Here is a 19,655-nt window from a genome sequence, read left to right as displayed (position 1 = left end):
TGTTGCTTCAAAGCAGTCCTTGCGAGTCATAAAGTAGGCAATTCATACAAACGTTCTTACTGAGTTGCTAGCGTGACCTAAACGTTCTTTTTCTTTTTGGCCATTAAGAACCTGCGATGAAATTCGCAAAGGGTTTTGTACGTATGAACTGTCGGTCATTGGCGGGTATTGACAAGCGTACTTAGTTATCTTTTTTCGGTGACCGCATTTCACAGGCTAACAAATATTAAAAGTTATTACGCAGTGCAACCCGCGCCTGCATGCATCAGAACATTCTCGATCGTTCTTGCCGAATCCATCAGTTCAGTGTGTTGTAGCCAAACCTTGTCTAATCAGATTGCATCCGTGACGCGAATAGTATTGTACATTCTGGAAGGCACGCGATCACTAGCGATTGCGCTGGAATCTTCGAAAAGTCATGTATAAATGGCTGATGCACGTGACTCGCAGATCATATTTTCGACGATCACCGACTGTGCGCGCCGCGATCGTTGTGCTTTGAGTGTAATTCATTTTTCTGGGCAGCGGTTTGTCCAAATAAAGAGTTAATTGGTGACACATAGTTTTGCGAATGTCAGGTTCTTCACCGCCACTACAACGTGACAATATTGTAGGCTCGTTATCGAAATCTTCCGGTTCCTAGGCGGGGCACAAGTGGGAAAAAAGGTATGTTTCGCTAATTCGGCCCCAGATGCAAAGGGAAGAGAGAGACAGAGAACGTATGCGAAAAAAAGGCGAAAGGCAAGGAGGTTAACCAGAAGTAGTTCCGGTTGGCTACCCTGCATGGGGCGAGAGAGAAAGAGAGACGAGCACAAACAAACCGCGTACCATCCATTAGCGGTACGAGAAAGCAACTGCCCTCCCGCCCTTCCTCGCAAGAGTCGCCTTCACCCCCTCGCCTTCGGCTGAAGAACGAAAGAACCGCCGCTCACTTACTGAACCGTTCACTTACTGAACCACCGCTCACTCGCTCTTCAAAAGAGCGGCTCAAAAGATCCGGCTCGCTCCTGAGCGCTCCTGAGCGCTCAGGAGCGGGCCGTTCTTTTCGCCTCGGCTCTCTCGCTCTTCGAAAGATCCGGCTCACTCCTGAGCGCTCAGGAGCGGGCCGTTCTTTTCGCCTCGGCTCTCTCGCTCTTCGAAAGATCCGGCTCACTCCTGAGCGCTCAGGAGCGGGCCGTTCTTTTCGCCTCGGCTCTCTCGCTCTTCGAAAGATCCGGCTCACTCCTGAGCGCTCAGGAGCGGGCCGTTCTTTTCGCCTCGGCTCTCTCGCTCTTCGAAAGATCCGGCTCACTCCTGAGCGCTCAGGAGCGGGCCGTTCTTTTCGCCTCGGCTCTCTCGCTCTTCGAAAGATCCGGCTCACTCCTGAGCGCTCAGGAGCGGGCCGTTCTTTTCGCCTCGGCTCTCTCGCTCTTCAAAAGATCCGGCTCGCTCCTGAGCGCTCAGCAGTGGGCCGCTCTTTTGAAGACAGAGGAAGCCGTGGTTAAGTAAGTGAGCGGCGGTTCTTTCGGAGTGAGGAAGCCGGTCCTCTCTCCTTGAATGAGCCGTGCCGAACCGTTCCGTCAGAGCTGGGTCTTCTGCTGGGTTTCTATGTTTTTCGATTTCTGACCGACGATTGGTGGCCGGTGTGGGCCGACTCGCGCTACTGGCACTCGCTCGCTCACAATAATTTTTCTTATTTTGACCAAAGTTGATTTTAATACACCACAAAAACAGAAAAGCTCCTGTAATGACAATGAGGTTATATTTTCTAAAAAATACATAGCATTCTGTCTTACAGTAGTATAAGCATTTTATCCTCAATATCAGGAAAGAAAGGTACATTACAATTAAAAATTCACCGTACACTATAGAGTGGCAGGGGGCGGCGCTCTTAAATTCTATCTTGAAGCCCCGTAAATCACAAGAATCTTAGTAGCGCGAATAAGGACTGCGTGGATGTTCATGCGGAACACTGGCCCAGCGCTTTCAGTTTTGATAGTGGCCGATTATCCAATTGGTCCATCACTCCGCACATCAATTGCCTCTCGGCACTCTAACGTCGGCAGACACAGATAATGCGTGCGAGCGTCTCATCCCTGCTGCATGTGTCGCACGTGGGGCTGTTGGCCAATCCAATAAGGAAGGCATAAGAATAGAAAACACAGTCGAGGACCGCCGAGAACGAGGTGGGTGTGATGGATGGATGGATGGAGAACTTTATTAGTGTCCTTTAGGGCGCGCGCTAGCGCGCAGCGGGCCGCTCCCACGTCGGGACAGAGAGGCCGAGTCTCTTCGCCGCGTCGCGGGCCCGTTGGACAGCCCATGACACAAGGAAATTTGCCGGCAGAATGTGGAGACGGTTGGCACAAAAGACATATGGCCAATTGGCGGTCGTTGGTAAAGGGCTTTTGCATTATAGTTGAATGAAAGATACGCTAATAATATTAATTATGACGGCGACAACGGCTAAGAAACGCCATGCAGCACTCACCGAAAACGTAAAATGCGGCCTCCCACCCGATGGTGTCGCACAGCATAGCCGTCATGGGCATGGCCAGGATGGCACCCACGTTGGCACCCACGTATGCCACGGCGAGCAGAGATCCACGCTCGTGAGGAGGTGCCCACTCGGCCACCATGCTGAACATGGCCGGGTACGTGACGCCCTGCGCGCAGCCGTGAGATTCATGACGTGAGCGAGGTGCCGGGGCTAGAGTTCCACACTTCTTGCACTATGATATGCTTCCATCTTGCATCAGATAACTTCCGATTTATTATCTAATTGATAAATTCACTGGAATTAACATATAAAAGCTAGAGCACTGCACGGGCCGATTTTTTCAGCCCGGGCCCGGCCCGGGCCAGTTTTTACGTTGGGCGGCCCGCCCGAGCCCGATCAAAAGACTTATGGCGAAACCCGGGCCCGGCCCGGGCCCGGAAATAATCTACGTTACCCGCCCGGCCCGGCCCGCCACCCCTTTACCTTAGGCCCGAGCCCGGCCCGAGCCCAACTCGAAACCGGCCAGAAACCGGCCCGAAACCGGTCCGAGACCGAAAAATAATGTTTTTCAAAGTTTAGACGCCCGAGAATAACTCGCTGCACGTCACATGCACACCACCAGAAAGCACGAGCCCGGCCCGGGCCCGCGTCAAAAAACCTGAGCCCAGCCATGGCCCGGGTTTTCGGTAAGCCCGAGCCCGTGCAGTGCTCTAATACTAGCTACACAGCGGGTAATGAGAGACGTCGTGGGTGTGTGTGTGGTTTGATTTGTGAACTTATGATCAATAAATCAGTCAAGACCATAAAGCAGGGTCAGAGTAACTTCGAAGTTTCAGTCATATAGCATCTACCTCGCATACCGAAGTCTCCTTATGGATCCCCACGGTGACGCCGATGCCTAACGCCGACGGCGGAAATTCTGCTAGAGTTTCCGTACAATTGCTATCGGAATAATGAACGTGTGAGAAATGGAAGGAACGCATGCTTGAGAGAAATTAGAGAGTGTACAGTCGGCGTCATATTTTACGGAACAGTAGATCTGAGAGGAAGCTGAATTGTTTTTCGCAGTGGGGGAACGCGGTATCGTATTCGGCTTTATAGAGCCTGTACTCTATAGTATACAAAAAAAAAAAAAAAAACACCACTGTGCGCTTTTACTTGCAAACTGCTCGGAATTCCAACATTCTCTCATATCTGACGCTCCGTGCACTTTTGGCGTATACTATATACTCGCTCACATTACCTACCTCGCCGAGTCCCTCGAGCACCCGCACCGCGACCAGCGCTGCCGCTCCGGCGTCCGGAGAGGAGGACGAGTGGGCGACACGTGCGGCGGCGGGCGTCACCAGGGAACCCAGGGCTGTGCCCAGCAGTCCGAGTCCGAAGGGCCACTTTCCGCCGACGTGTCCGGCCAGCCATCCGCCTGGCATCTGCGTGGCCGCGTAGCCGTAGAAGAAGGCGCCCAGCACAACGCCCTGCGTCCACGGACTCCACGGGAACTCGCCTTCACCGGCCAGCTGCGGCAAAAGAGGAAAGCACGACGTGTGAAGAGATGGAAAACATGTACTAAAAAGAAAGCTTTGCGGCACTCCGCAAGGTAGAACAAGTTTTCTGTTCGACCTGACTGTATAGCAGAATGCTGCAAAGGGGACCAATTTGTAGGTTCGCACGTTAAGGAACCTTCGTTGTCGAAACGATAACACAGAGCTTAAATGAATAATTTATTACTGGCAATTTTCCCAGCCCTTCGAGTGCTCCAGCTATTCGGATTACTATATACTTTTGGTTAGGTCGTAGTGCGGGACTGCCGGGAAAAGAAAATATTTCCTGGTTCGATCCACAGATGAGAACAAATGTTTTTTACAGTGTTAGTATCAGTTCATTCCCTTAATCATTTAGATGTCTGCCCCCCGCTGGTGCCCATCGCTGGAATTCCAGAGCCCTTTGCCCGAATTTTTTAAGTAAATAAAGACTAAATCGCTGTGCCCCGCGAAGCGCGAAGATTCGAACTTTGGCCGCACAGGACTGCCAGTCAGACATTTTAGCTCCGTCACTTTTGTTTGTCATACCGGGTGTTTCAGCGAACACTTTCAAAAAGTCTTTAAAGGTTGCCTGTGGCAGATAGCACAATTCTAGTTCGTGAGCTGGTCTACTCGAAGAGGTGGACATTATTCGGACAAAAAACTGAAATGCATAACCAACAAATCAACGAAATTTCACCTAATTACGTATTTAACTAATTACCTTATGGCCCATATTGCAATTTACAATTACAAATTTACAAATTTCTATGTTGTAGCACTCCACAACATAGGAGTGCCACCTACCCAAACGAAGTCGACTGGGTCTAGAGGTATCACTGACTTAACCTTTTCTTCTCGAAAAGAAATTGCTTGCGTGCTCCTGCGAATACTAACCGATCCATCACGAAAAAGTGCAAGACTTGCTATGCATAATATCGCGTCACTTTCACGTCACTGGGTCGCATTATCGACAAAGCTGCGGCTTTATAGGCTTACTCCTCGGGTTTTGCTACATCGTCGTCTCTCCCAGTAGCCTCCGCGTCCTTCAGCGCTGCGCGTATGTGCTGCGCGTTTCCTCGCTTCGTGCGTTGTACAAAAGATGGCGTTAGGCGATCTATTTCATGTACTTTCCCTATATGTGGCTCCGGGAGCCATTTACAGGACACTATAGACCCTTTTCATGGCGAACCCCTGGGCGACGCTACGTCCGATCACGTGGTGACGCGTCCATTGCTTGCCTCAGCTGCGTCCGTTGCCTCGGTATTTACACTGGATATGCATGACGTCAGTGCGGCTCAGCAAACCTCTGTTTCTGCGGATATCGTAGAAGGTGGCTGGTTGGACGACAGGAAACTTTGTTTGTGTTGCCGGCTCTTCGCGATGCCCCGCTTTCCTCGAGGATAAAAAAAATAATACACTCATCTGCAGGCATTGTATCGCTAACCTCCTAGAAAATGAGTTTAACCCCGGAACGTCGGCAAGAGTGAGAACCGTTCGTTACGCAGTGACAACGGGAGTATCGCCGCTTCCTGGCATAGTCAGTTTCTCGCACGTCATCTACGCAAATCCACCCTAAACTCACACACCAAACTTACGGTCGCCAACGAACAGGTGAATGGGCGCACACTTGAATCAATGTGCCGAAGCATGGGTGACGGCGACTGCACCGACAACACACGAATGCTCGGAGCTGAATGCGACGGTCCACAGAGTAAGCGAGTGACGCGATAATACCACTTTGCTAGAAGCTATAAAAGCACAGAACATCTATCTGAGTTCCAAGCCTTGTGCGCAGCGAGAATAAATTTATCGCAACTGAGCAAACCCGCGAGTGATTAGGCAGGAAATAAACGATCGGATAATGACCGTACCGAGGAACTTTTGTGAGTCAGAAGCATGACAAGCCGCTGTTCCAAAGTGTTGGCCAAATAAAGAACGATGAGCGAAACACACTGATCCCGATTTAATTTAATTAATTCATAAGCGGGAAGCTTGCGCCACTTCGAATACATTTCTACAGCGCCGCTTTTAGTACGAGCACCGTATACGCTGCTCGCGCCGTTTCGACAAGCCGTAATAAGCTCTGAAAGCGCACATGTCCTTTGAAGCTGTGGCCAAATCTTCGGGTCGTTCACCCAGTCAGTATCTCTGATATCCGCCGAAACAGAGGATGCACCGGGACGAAGCGCAATGGGTGTGTATGAGCACACCCATTGTAATTACGGAGCAAACGGAGGCAAGTAATGGACGCGTCACGACGTGATCAAACATGGACGGCACCCACGGGATCGACGCGAAGAGGGTCTATAAGTACTCGATCAAACGACCCGTTTTAGCTGTGAGCTTGAGATACCTCTGTGCGGCGTATACTCAATATTGCTGATAAACATGGCATCCTCTTTGCGTCGACGGCATCGTAAGGGAATATAATTTTTTAAAGCGCTTTTTTTTTTAGACAAGTCCTTCCTGCGTTCTCAACTTATCCGCTTAACCCTTCAAAGCGTTGCGCCGAAGCTGCAGAACTCGTGTTCAAGCAGTTCGTATATGCGAAGCGGCACTGTCCCTGGTTGTTCACGTACATGAAAAGCTTAGGAGGACATTGCATAGGTGGCTTTAAAATGAATGAACAAATTAGCACAACTTCTTACCATAGTGACAGACATGAACAACGGAAAGAAAAGACATTCATAATGAGAGTGCACAAGTAATACCAACACATTGGCAATGAACGTGCCGATCAAGCTGCTCGTTCAGCTCATGAAGAACACAACCACCTATCGATCCCGCTGTCTATATAGGACAGATGCTGCAAGGATGCTCCGCCTACTTGCACGCGAACGCACTTCGTCAGAGTGGAATAAACCACATTTTATGCACACCCGATTTTACACCTTGGATCCAACCTTAAGCCTTCGACTTCCACCAAGACTTCCCCGGAGAGACGCGACCCTTCCTTGTAGCCTGTGGTTGGGCGTCGCGTTTACCAATGCCTACGCGTTCCGCATAGGGATGGCCGACAGCGCAGCATGTGGCGATTGTGTGGGCGCGAAAACGATTCGTCATGTTCTTTGTCAGTGCCCACAATGCAATGTGCAGAGACAATCACTTTCCGTCGTGCTGAACCAGTTGGACGACCAGCCTCCGTCGGAAGAAAGAATTCTGCAACATCGACGCGACTTCACATCGCATCAGAAGGCCGTGCAAGCGCTACTGCGCTTCTTGAAATCGACCAGCCTGTGTGAACGTCTGTGATGGGAACGCGTTTTCTGTTACCTATTCCTGTGTTCTTTTTCTTTTTCCCCCTCTCTATCTCCCTCTTTACCCTATTTCCAGCCCATATATCCCCCACCCCAGTGCTGGTTAGCAAACCGGAAACTCGCTTCTGGTTAACCTCCCTGCCTTTCCTCTCTCTCTCTCTCTCTTAATAGCAGCAATAGAAAATTGGCAGACATAAAAAGCACTTGAGACTGTTTACAAGTGCTTCACCGTAGTAGCACGTGAGATATCAGCTGGGAGTATATTCGAATGTCGGATAGCGAGAAGGAGCGGTGAAAATGAAAACAGATTTGTACGGGAGCAAATGAGTTTTATCTCGAGTTGGACATCGACTGGGCAAAGTCACACAATGGAACCTTTCGGTATGTAAGGCCGCATGTGAAGAACAGGGTCGGTATTTTGTAGCGATGCCTTTAAAGTAATAATGCCTTTTCGCGCTTATCGCGCTTTGTCAGTGGTCAGAGCGACGGTCCGCTCGCGTTATCAACGTTGATATCGTGAGCGGACCATCGCTCTGACCACTGACAAAGCGCGATAAGCGCGAAAAGGCATTATTACTTCAAAGGCATCGCTACAAAATACCGGCCCAGGAATCTGATATGGTCATCGAATAATGTTGAAATTAATTTATTCGCGAAGGCCTCCGGTTAGTGGCAAATAGTTCTTGTACAAAGGAAAAGCTTGGGGTACCTGAGCTATACTTGAGTAGTTTCAGTTAGTAACCTTTATTCCAGCGACATTTACTTTAATTATATATGCCTTTGTAAGGCGTCCCGATGCACCGCCAAGTATATTATTACTTTCTTGTGTTCCCGCTATCTGATCCACGTGTTTTTTTTTTCCCTTCTGGTTGGAACTGCGACTCAAGGCTCCTGAGATTCAAAACATGCAACAGGCTGATATGTTGACGCCCGTCAGTTGCTTTTCCTCTAAGGATGCACGGTGGAAGGGCCAGCAGATACAGATGCCTGTCAAAACAGATCCCAGTGACACTTCGAAACTACAAGCACTAAATCTGCGGTATGTGCGTTTCTTGTTTTCTGCTACAGTCAGGTGGGATTGGCGCATTCTTCCGCAAACGCCAATCAGACTTTCGGGCTCCTGCCATCTTCTACGCCCTGCCGCATGGTTTGACCAGCCAACTTTTGTTTTTCGAGGAAGGGAAAGTTGCTGCTCCCACACTTACGCGGACGCGTGGGCTTCATTTAGAGGCCACCGTATTTCGAGGGACGCTCAGAACCTTGCGCATGTAGCGGAACTGTATTCATTTTTTTTTCTTTGGTTTGTGAGCTTTGGTTTGTGAGATTTGGTCTTTCTGCATGTGTCGTCAATGTTGCTGTTGCTGTAGTTCGTGTTGACTGCTGTTATAGTGTTGGCGCGTTCCCCTTTTCCTGCAGCATCGAAGCCCATGGAACGCTGAAGATGAAAAGAGAGCGCGCGCGGCTGCGCGAACGACTTCCGGTCTGTGCGGCTCGCAAAGGCGGATCGCATGCGACCTCTCCGAACGAGGAAGGAAACGCTTCCCTTCCGGCGAGCGATCGAGAGCACGTTGTTTTTCCGGCTACATCGCTGACCGGCAAAACAGGCGGGCGCCGTTACCCGTTTTTCTCCGTTGCAGCCCTATATGCATGATACCGCGGCACCAAGCAGGCGAGACGGAGAGATACATGCGCGCTTTTCGAGAGCGCAGGGTCGTGGAGAGAGAAAGAGCGTAGGAGGGGCGAAAGTTAGGGCTGAGAAGTTTCTGTGACCAATTTTTGATGTCTTTGACTTATATTTGTTGGAATTCATTCTCAGTATTCTAGATTGTTCTAAATATTAATTACTCATCCTTGTTTGCCTTGCTAAAATCATTGCATACGTTCGCTGTTGCGTGGAACACCGTAATACTTTGTGAGATGCCAGGCCTTTTGTTATTTTTCACTTTCCTCTTTCCTTTGTTTGTTAATATTGTCGCGTCATCCTTGTCTAGTTTAGCGAAATTGTTACATGTATTCATTATTTTGTAATCATCAGAATAATTTTTAAGAACCTCCACCCTTTGTCATCTTTTATACCATGCATTTGTACTGACTTTCTTTCCATTTCTATATTAATGACGATATGTTGTAACAACGGCCTCATCACGGTCGCTAAAGCGCCTAGTCACAAATGTTTAAACCAGCTTTGTTGGCTTGGCATTTGTGTACAGACTGCACTTTGGAATAAATATTCTGATTTGAGTCACTGCTCCGTCATTCTATATATTGAGGTATAACGGATGGCAGGGAATGCCAGTAAGATTCCTTAGCAGCTCCACACACAATGTTACAGCATAGCACGACTAATGTGGCTTCTTTTGACCCGGCAGCTATGTCCATAATCATAACTTGAGGATCGACTGTACTCGTAAAGGCATTTAACAGGAGTCTACAAGGAAGAAGGACTTGACGAACCGTCCCGATCCCGTCCATTTTTCTGTATCAACGTCCGAGCATATGTATGTACTGGTACAAATCTGCATTTGAAAATTTCCTGTGAAGTCTCATGTTACGAGCTCGAATTAGAACTGCGGACGACGCTTTCTTATACTGGAGCGGCGGGCAATAATAATAAAAAAAATCGCGCATACCGCTTCTGGGTTCAGTTTTGCAGCAAGATCGGTGTTTTATGATTTAGATTGTTTGCAAAAATACAAACAAGATAAAGTGGCGATATGTGCGCAAACTACACACTTTGGATGATTCAAACACACTAAAAGGTTCTATATCAGTTTTAAAAGACCAATGTGTGAGCCACCAGCTCAATGAGCGTAGTTTTCGTATCTCGGGGAATTTCGGGCGCAGGAGAACGAACAATGGGCGTTCATTTCCCCTCAGGTGGACAAAACTGGTCGTGTCAACTTACGCGATAAGCGCTAACAGTCCTTGGCGGCAAAGAAGATTAATCGGAGTTAAGCAGAGAGAGAGAGAGAGAGAGAGATAGAGACAGGGACAGAAAGGAAAGACAGGGATGTTAGCCAGAAGAAAAATCCTATCTGCTACCCTGCACTGGGCCGTGGTGGAGGGGAACGTAGAAAGATAAGACTAAAATAGAGAGAGAGAGAGAAACAAAGTACAAGCACACAATCACTGCTGTTCACAGAATAACAGTTAACAGTCTTCAGTGCTGGAGTCACTTCTGCAGATTTGTTGTCAGTAAGAACTGCAGCAGTATATTGGTAGTTATCTGCTGCGATGGCTTGCGAGGTCGGAATTCTAAAGTGATTTGTTTGAGAGAAGCAGTAGTTTGCTTGAAGTCATAGGTGAGAAAATTAGGTGAAAATTGCGGCAGAACCCATCTCACGATGAATGTACATGCAACCGGGCTACTCTGTACATGCAGCTGGGCTACTATCTCGAGCTTCCCTCTGGAGGTGATGGGTCATTCATGTCCCATCAGCCTGCCTGATGCTCTACCCATTCAACTATGGACTACACAGTGACCCAGGTTGGTGGGAACACGGTTAGAAAACGTACATACATACATACATACATACATACATACATACATACATACATACATACATACATACATACATACATACATACATACATACATACATACATACATACATACATACATACATACATACATACATACATACATACATACATACATACATACATACATAGCCCCGGAAAGTCGGTGAAATTCCCTGAGAATGATAATCGCATTAAAAATTATGAATAACCAACCCCAGTTCCATACAAGAGTGTGTTAAGCCTGTTTTTAGGGGCGGTTATTTGTGGCACTTTGTTGCATGGTGCTTTAAGGGTGGTGTTCCCCTTACTACCATAGCTTGCCCGTACGCAGGAGCCAACCGGTACATCAAGCGCCCTCTCCTCGGATGACTTTGTAACCCCGTGCAGCGTTTTAAACAACAGCTGTTTGACCAAAGGCGCAGCGTCTCTATCGACAGATTCTATCTATCATTGGGTAAGAATGCGAAACAGCTCTTCATATCAACGGTAGTATGGCTACCACCTGACGGTGGAACCGTACCCCCGTGAGGTTTTTACCTCTATGTTATTGCGCACTGTCTTGGGGATTGCCCACAGAAATGGTTCGACACCCACAAGAAATTACGGTTAGTTCTCAAAGAAAGCGAAACACATTAACAGTAAAAGTGAAAGAACGTACCGCTCAGTGTCCCAGCTTCGGATAACACGACAGCTCCGCGACAGTGAATGAGCCCGCTGTTCCAAGAGTGCATTGTTTAAAACTGTTGAATTACATTCTCGCTTCAAAGTCTGTTACGAACTCCGTGCTGACCCGGCAGCTACGACGCCTTGCTGCGTGGTATCCATGCACGACATAGCTGATTTCAGGCTACGGCAGCCCCATTGCGATGTGGGCGGCATGCTCTTACGCTGCGATTTTTGCCTGATCGGTCGAAAGTAATTCAGTTTTGCTACATGGCCCCCCCAAGTGTTGTCGCAATAAATTCAATCAATTAATCAAGCGCCGAGGCGTCTGTTTGCGGCGGGCGTTCGCAAGTGAAAGCGTGCGTTCATCGAACTGAGGCCGCGAAGGGATCATCAAACCGGTAATAGGATCGTGACCCCAGTGCCGCTGCTCAATCGTATTTCCGGTTTGCCGGTGCGATGCACGCGCTTTCGACAGGGGTCGGGTGGTAACACGGCAAGTAGGAAAGGGTTATGCTTCGTTCAGCGAGGCTATGTAGAATGCAAAACAATAACGGCCACAATACGGTCGACGAGGAAACAAGCAGCGCAACCGCGCGAGCCAGCAACGACAAAAAAATAAAATAAAAAATAAGGACAAATGTGCAGCTCGTTCCGTCCGGCCAGAGCCGGTACCGCGTGTTAACACCAAGCATCACGCGACCCGAGTCCAGGGTCTCGTGACCGCGGATATGTTAGTTCTCTACGCCAGAGAAAGTGAAGTGCCCACACGTGCGCCGCCCCTAGGACTTCCAACCTCACGTGCATGTCAGATAGCACTGTGTGGCGCTTCGCTTGCTTTGTTACCAGGCAAGAAGATGTTTGTTGGAACGTGCGTACACACACACACACACACACATGAACGTGTGTGCAGAGCAAACAAGGCTGCGTCCAGAAACAACAGGCAATCCAGCGCTCGTAAGCGCGGCCCCTATCGTGTACTGCACACGGTGATATCGCCCAGACGGGCGGCTCGGCCGCGTCTCGGTCCACACATGCGCGATGACACTGGCTAATTTCTTTTGTTTTCTCTTTTGTCTGACTGCGTCAATGTCTGGCTCAACGCTGCTGGCTCCTGCTTTGCTTATCAATCGTGCTCGAAAACATGGAGCGTGCGGCGGATATCGGCGACCGGCCTCGGTTGCGCAACACCAGCACTCGATCTCGCAGCGCGAACAAAGACCAGGAAGGAACGTGGAAGCCGGACTCCTGCGGTTGCGACCTAGAACGGTGTTTGGAAGCATGGCTCGCGCTAGTTGCTTACGCCAAAAATCCGTTGCGACTGACTCTTCTCCCATATGAGCCTGCATTCGGTCAGAGTTGAAAGTCGTTGCCTTCTTTCTGAGCCGTTTTTTGAAGTCGAAAAACATACGCATATAAAGTAACTCGGAGTCCAAGGAATGCCGGTGATAAACCAACGCAGTCGGTTGCAATTCAGCGAATGTAGCCGCACTGCCGGATACTCACAACCATGCTCAACGTGTTGCCCGTAAGAGATCCAAGCTTGTGTTTTGTATAGCTTTTTGAAAAAATAGCTTTAGGGCGCTGCAGCTCATAGCCTAAGCAAAAGCAAGAAAAAAATGAATGGCTCATTGAGTGATTATACTAAAACAGGGACAGAAAGGGTTGGCGAGAGCAAAGCGCGGGTCTCTCTTGCGCACGGTTCCGCTTTAAGCACGTGATCTCGCTCATCCATCACCGCTTGACGTGCACGCAGACGAAATTCCGCTACCAAAGCGCGGTTACCAAGCACTTTTGTGATGTGTCAACGATCGCTGTGGAGTGGTATTGGGGCGCCACCTGGCATGCACTCGGTGCTCGATGTCTGTTGCCTTCGATATTTCACTCTGTATATATACCTCTGTGTCTTTCCCTACTTTATGCGTTTTTTTTTCACGTTTAGACTTATGACACAAAAAAGACTTCAGGGAAGATGACGCAACCAGTAGTAAAGATAAGTACTATAACTCGTCATGATAAGTAATACGGCGCAAATCTCGGAGGCGCATATGACAGACGAGAGTCTTTGAACAAGAGACTTCACAAACGAGTTGAAACGCAAAACAATTATGTTACCCCATTACGTAAAATTCCAGCAGAGGCTTATTGTTTTCTGATATGTGCAGTTGCTGAATACTTCTGCAGGTGTGGACGATCTTTTTTAATTTCATGTTGTTAGTATGGCTACAGATTTTCACCATGTTTCACCGCCAGATTTTCAAATATAAGACCATGCCCGCACGGTATAACAAGATGAGAGAGAACACACGTAGTGTCACATTTGGGCTTGTTGGTGTGTCATCTTGAAATACTGGTGTAGATCGTACAGACGATGACATTAAAAGGCGCATGAACACGCAGACACTGCACCTTGTCTGTGTGTTCATGTACCTTCTAATCGTCATTGTGCGCTGCACTAGCATTATACTATGGAAACGAAGATGTTGAGACAAGATAATCTCGAGAAGAAGCGTCTGGCGCGAAAGGCCGCTGCTCCCACAACAGCCTAAATGTTGCACTTATGGCTACTCGAGCATTCTCTTCTCGAAATAGAGACCAGCCACTGCAAGGCGCTTCAACATGTGTGGTGAAAATTTCGATAATCCGCAAATAGCTGCACGCTCACTTGGACAACGGCTCAGTCGACAGCTCGGGATGAGCCGTCGCGAAAGTGCGTGCCCAAACACATTCTGCGTGCGAATCCCGAAGACTATGGCAACACTCTCGGGATGTCAGTACCGAAAATCTGCTAAAAGATGCCTCAACGTTCCAGTTAAGATCGTGCCAAAATGTTAGACGCACGTTTTTTGGGAGACTAATAACCAGAACGCCAATGTACTTTGTTGCAAACTTCAAGGTCGCATTTCTCAAAAGTGGTGCTAGTGAGGATTTCTGCTGAGAAGACATGACTTCACTACTCCTCAGCTCCGTGAATCGCAATTAGATACCCCCTAATGTTAGTAATCATAATGTTATTCTCATATTCTAGTTATTGAGCGAAATAATTATTTAACGTTTTTCTAACTGTCAATGTCTGACTAATCACGTAGCCCGTCCGCAAAAGCGGCAGCGCCTGGATAAGATAGCTTTTTTATTTTACAGTGTTTCGCGCAAAGAGAAACACCTGGCATAAGATAACGGGACTTCATTCTAACTTGTGAGAAGCCTAAAAAACATTGTGCGCTACGCTAATACAAGCAACGCTGTATTGTTAACGGTCGTCTGGAGTAACTCAAAATATATTTTTCTATTACCTGAAGTCATTACTTAACAAAACTTAAAAAAATTGAAGGACACTTTGTAAATTCCAAAGTGTGTTTGGCGAAAGCCTGTGCCCATTCGACTGACTACCACCGCATGCGCATTCGCTCATTCTTCTTCTGGCGTTTGGTATCGAGGGAATCCACATTCTTGGGGCGCTTCTCCGAACCGCTTGCCGTGGAATCATTACGGGCCGCTTGGGAGTCGGATACTAGACAGTTTTAGTTTAGCGTGCGCTAGACAGTACGTACGCAACGTCCGCGCGCTACGTACGTTACGGTTGAGGCTGTCCCCCACAGCATTAGTTTACTGCGCGCAACATCTGAAACGTGGAGTGCGCCTAAGCGTCAACACCCTTGCCTCGGAGTGCTACTTGGCGCCATCTAGTGCCTAAGCAATAAACTCGTATAGCCAACATTGGTTGTCACAAGTCAAGGCACGAGACAAGCCAAGCTTTTTTCGCGCCGTTCGCGCCGATTTTGTGTTCAGGCGAGCAGCAGCAAGGGAAGAAAATGCCGTCAAGCATCTTGTGGAATCGCCGCCTTTTGGCTATTCTTTCATGGCAAGAAATAGACGATCTGATGCTCACAACCCGCGAGCGGTGGCTTTTGAAAGGCGATTGCAGCCTTGACGACATAGAATACCGCATAAGGCGCGATCGTGAAAGTGAGCTGCTGCGATACAGCTCGCGCAACGGACTCCTCGATGTGGACAAACTGGAGTCGACGTTGTTTCGACAACAATTCCGCTTCGAGAAACGGGATCTGAGTGAACTTGTTCGTCTGCTGCTGATCCCCGACAAAATATGCAGTGCTCAAAAAGTGGCGGTGGTCGGCCGTGATGCACTGTGCCTTTTGCTCCGGCGGCTCGCCTATCCAGACAGATGGTGAAACAATCGTGTGGTGCACAAATTCGCAAGCAATTTCCGAACAAAAAAAAACACCGCATATCCGCGGGGTGAATGATGATGAGTGGGCGAAGCTCCCGAGGGAATCATCGGTAAACCGTGAATCTTCCGTGTAATTCGCCCAGTCTCGCCGCACTAAATCGAACGATTGACTTCCACCAATGACACGCGTCATATGTGACGTCATTCCTATTTTATAACAGCGCCCTTCATTATAATTGCACCATCTCCCGCTTAAGGGGACGCTAGCACAAACGCGTTAGAAACGTGCAGTACTCTCTAGTAAGGGGGAGAGGCCACAGCGTCTTACGCAGCCGTTTATACATGCCGGAACGTGCACCGCGTTTGCCGACGCCATCACATGACTGCTGAGAGAGTATAACCCCCGTATTCATAAACGCTCCTCGACTTGAACTTGACTTGCCACCGCTTTCAACGCGTTTCGAGCGCGCTGCCCAAGGCGGTGGCAAGTCAAGTTCAAGTCGAGAAGCGTTTATGAATACGGGGGTAAGGCGGAGAGGCCACAGCGTCTTACACCAGCTTCTTACACGGGCCGTAACGCGCTAGCACAAACGCGTTAGAAACGCGCAGTCTTTCGTTAATGTTGGGTATTTATTGTCATCGTGGTGCATGGGTCCATCTGCGCTTCGTGGCGTAGTGGTTAGCGCCGCGCGCTCGGAAGCGAGGGGTCCCTGGTTCGATTACGCGCTACGGACACAACTTTCGGAATTTTTTTAGGGGCGAAGCTCCTTATAGCGGCACCCTTTCGTCCCCATCGTAGTAGGTAGCCACGTCTAGTTTTATGAATTGCTCAATAGATGGCGCTGTGTGTCCGTATATGTATGTATACCCATATATACGTATAGTATAACCGGAAGCCGACTTCCGCTTCCGGTTGCACTTCCGGTTCCGCTTCCACTTCCGGTGCCGCTTCCGGAAGCCAGCTTCCGGCTTCCGGAGAACGCTTCCGGCGTTTTATGAAAAAAAAAATTCCGAAAGTTGTGTCCGTAGCTCGGAATTGAACCAGGGACCCCTCGCTTCCGAACACGCGGCGCTAACCACTACGCCACGAAGCGCACATAGACACACGCACCACGATGGCAATAAATACCCAACATTAACGAAAGGCCGCGTTTCTAGCGCGTTTCTAACGCGTTCATGCTAGCGCGTTACGGCACGTGTAAGAAGCTGGTGTAAGACGCTGTGGCCTCTCCGCCTTACCTTCAACGCGTTTCGACCGCGCTGCCCAAGGCGGTGGCAAGTCAAGTTCAAGTCGAGGAGCATTTATGAATACGGGGGGTATACTCTCTCAGCAGTCATGTGATGGCGTCGGCAAACGCGGTGCACGTTCCGGCATGTGTAAATGGCTGCGTAAGACGCTGTGGCCGCTCCCCCTTACTAGAGAGTACTGCACGTTTCTAACGCGTTTGTGCTAGCGTCCCCTCAAGCGGGAGATCCGATGATTCTCTCCGGAGCTTCGCCCACTCATCATCATTCACCCCGTGGATATGCTGTGATTTTTTTTTCATAAAGTAGACGTGGCTACCTACTACGACGACTACTACTACATACTACAGAGGAGGGACAGACCCACACCCTAAGGAGCTTCGCCCCTAAAATTCACGCAGTCAGACTCGGAACTTACTTTCTCAGGTTGACTATGTCCTTCGCAGCGTAATAGGATAGCAGGAGCTCCGTTCGACTGCGGACATTCCGGGCAATAAACGGCATCCCAGTGATATCCTGCATCTTTGCAGCGATCACGGCCCACTGCACAGGGTCCGTGAATGGATTTAAGCTCCTCACATAGGCAAGGAGCGCCAAATCGAGGGCGATACCAAAATGCAGGCGGGATTTGCTCGCTGCCATGACCACTGACCCGCTTGTTTTTCTGTCGGTCGCCGCCAAACTAAAACTGTCTACTAACACGACTGCTGCAACGAGACGTCTGACGAAGGAGCGTTGGCGCGCGCGCCGCTGTGCCATCACGTGACTGCTGAGAGAGTGTGAGGGGGAGAGGCCACAGCTGTGGCGGCGCAACTGTTGCTATGCGCCGCTGTGCCATCGCGTGATTGCTGAGAGAGTGTGAGGGGGAGAGGCCACAGCTGGCACCGTTCCAGGGCACGGACGGACAGACGGTCGGACGCCACGAGTATGAGCCATTAAAGGCTGTCGCCTTAAAGCACACCGTGGTAGCTTAGTGGGTATGGTGTTGGGCTACTAACCACGAGGTCGCGGTATCAAATCCCCACGGCGACCGCATTTCGATGTGGGCGAAATGCGAAAACAGCCTTGTACTCGTATTTAGATTTCGGTGCACGTTAAAGGTGGTCCAAAGTATTTCGGAGTGCCCCACTACGGCGCGCCTCATTATCAGATGGTGGTTTTGGCACGTAAAACCCCATAATATAATTTTTAACAAAACTTTAAAAAATACAACCTTAATATGTTGATTCAAACGCGAAATCTTCGATAGAGAATTTGTAGAGCGCATTGAAATATCCCGTATTTCTTTCCTGGGTAAACACCTATAACTGTCACCTCTCGTGTATTCAACACATACAGAACCAGGCTATTCGCATTATTACCAACAGTTATTTTTACTCTAATGATATTCCGCTACTTCAGGCTAACTCTATACTCTCCCTGTATCTGGCTTGTTCATTTGAGTATTCTCTTTAAATTACTTAATAAACACCTTGCTTATGAGTTCATAGACTGCAGATTACTCACTAATATCAACTGCACTAGTTGCTACTACCTAAATGTAAGACCAACTATGGAAGAATGAGATCCTCGTTTTCAGCGTTAAAAATATGGAATGACCTACCACATTCACTTAAATAATCATGATCTTTGAATGCACTCAGACATTAATTGAACTGTCTTATTTTGTGCATATAGTTTCATGGCCGATAATGTGTTCTGCTGTAATTTATGCCTTATGGTATATGTACTTCTTTGCTAATTAGCACTTACCAATGTATTGCGTTTTGTGGGTTCACTTCTTTACCTAGTAGTTCTAAAATGTTTTCTCGTTATACCTACGTTATGTGCCCAAATTGTTGTAAACCGAGGGTCCTCATGGCAGTTATTGATTTGTAAGACCCTGGTCTGCATAATATCTCCACCTAATGAATGCTTATTAAAGTGATAATAAACTGAAATTGAAACTCTTGCCATAGCGAGAGCTGCTCTAGAACTTTTAGAGGCTCTAAAGAAAGCGCACAATATTTTTAATATATGCAGCGCATTTTCTTTAAGTGTATTGAAATCCATTTGGCAACAAACGTTAATGAAAGGTGCCTTCAGAAAACGTGGATTGCGCTACACAAAACAATGGGTAACATGAATGCGTTATTTTATCCGCAATTAATGCAAATATCTCGTGTTTTTTTTTCTTCTTTAAAGTAGGCGCTCAGTTAGTCGAGCATCACGCATGAAGTGTCCTACACTTCTTGTAAGATTCAAGTTTTGCGCCGGGTGCTCGCCTCAATTTTTCATTTCCTGATCAAATCCGTCCACTGAGCGGTGACTGTATAACATCCATATTTTAAGGGAAGTAGTCAAGAAGCACCCAGGTTACGACGAGCATCCTGTGCTGTCATACATTGTCAGGTGAACCTTTATGCGCAAATTTCCATATCCAAGAGCAGTACATAGCTATGTCTAACTGATTGGTCGTGTGTTGCAGCTTGCGAAAAATACACGTATGATGTTTTTACGTAGCAAAACATGTGCAATGAAGAAGAAGAGCACATGGACAAGGCCAGCCAGATCGTCTGTTCAATGTCTGCAGTGCAACCAGTGGGCCAGCCGGATCGACAGTGCTTAGCACGAGTGTGAGCCGTTCGGGCAACCAGCTGTTCCTGCTCTGCGTCACCTGCGTTCTCGGTTACGAACAGACGCTACCATCTGAACTGTTCAATACACCCCTTTACAGAGGATTGACTTTATATGTCACAATAATTACCGCACTATCGAAAATCTCTTTGAAGTCTTTA

At 48.4% G+C, this 19,655-nt stretch overlaps 1 protein-coding gene across 1 annotated transcript in view; it reads right to left on the bottom strand.

Annotated features, from left to right (window-relative positions):
- The window catches only part of LOC119450621 (sialin), a 71,855-nt gene that overhangs the window by 42,511 nt on the left and 9,689 nt on the right, over positions 1–19,655 (bottom strand). Inside the window, 2 exon segments of the mRNA XM_049666549.1 lie at positions 2,471–2,645; positions 3,727–3,996. Coding sequence (XP_049522506.1) covers positions 2,471–2,645; positions 3,727–3,996 — 445 coding nt within the window.

Source organism: Dermacentor silvarum, chromosome 4 (assembly GCF_013339745.2).
Source record: "Dermacentor silvarum isolate Dsil-2018 chromosome 4, BIME_Dsil_1.4, whole genome shotgun sequence".
NCBI classification, from domain to species: domain Eukaryota; kingdom Metazoa; phylum Arthropoda; class Arachnida; order Ixodida; family Ixodidae; genus Dermacentor; species Dermacentor silvarum.
This window is presented reverse-complemented; position numbering and strand designations above follow the sequence as displayed.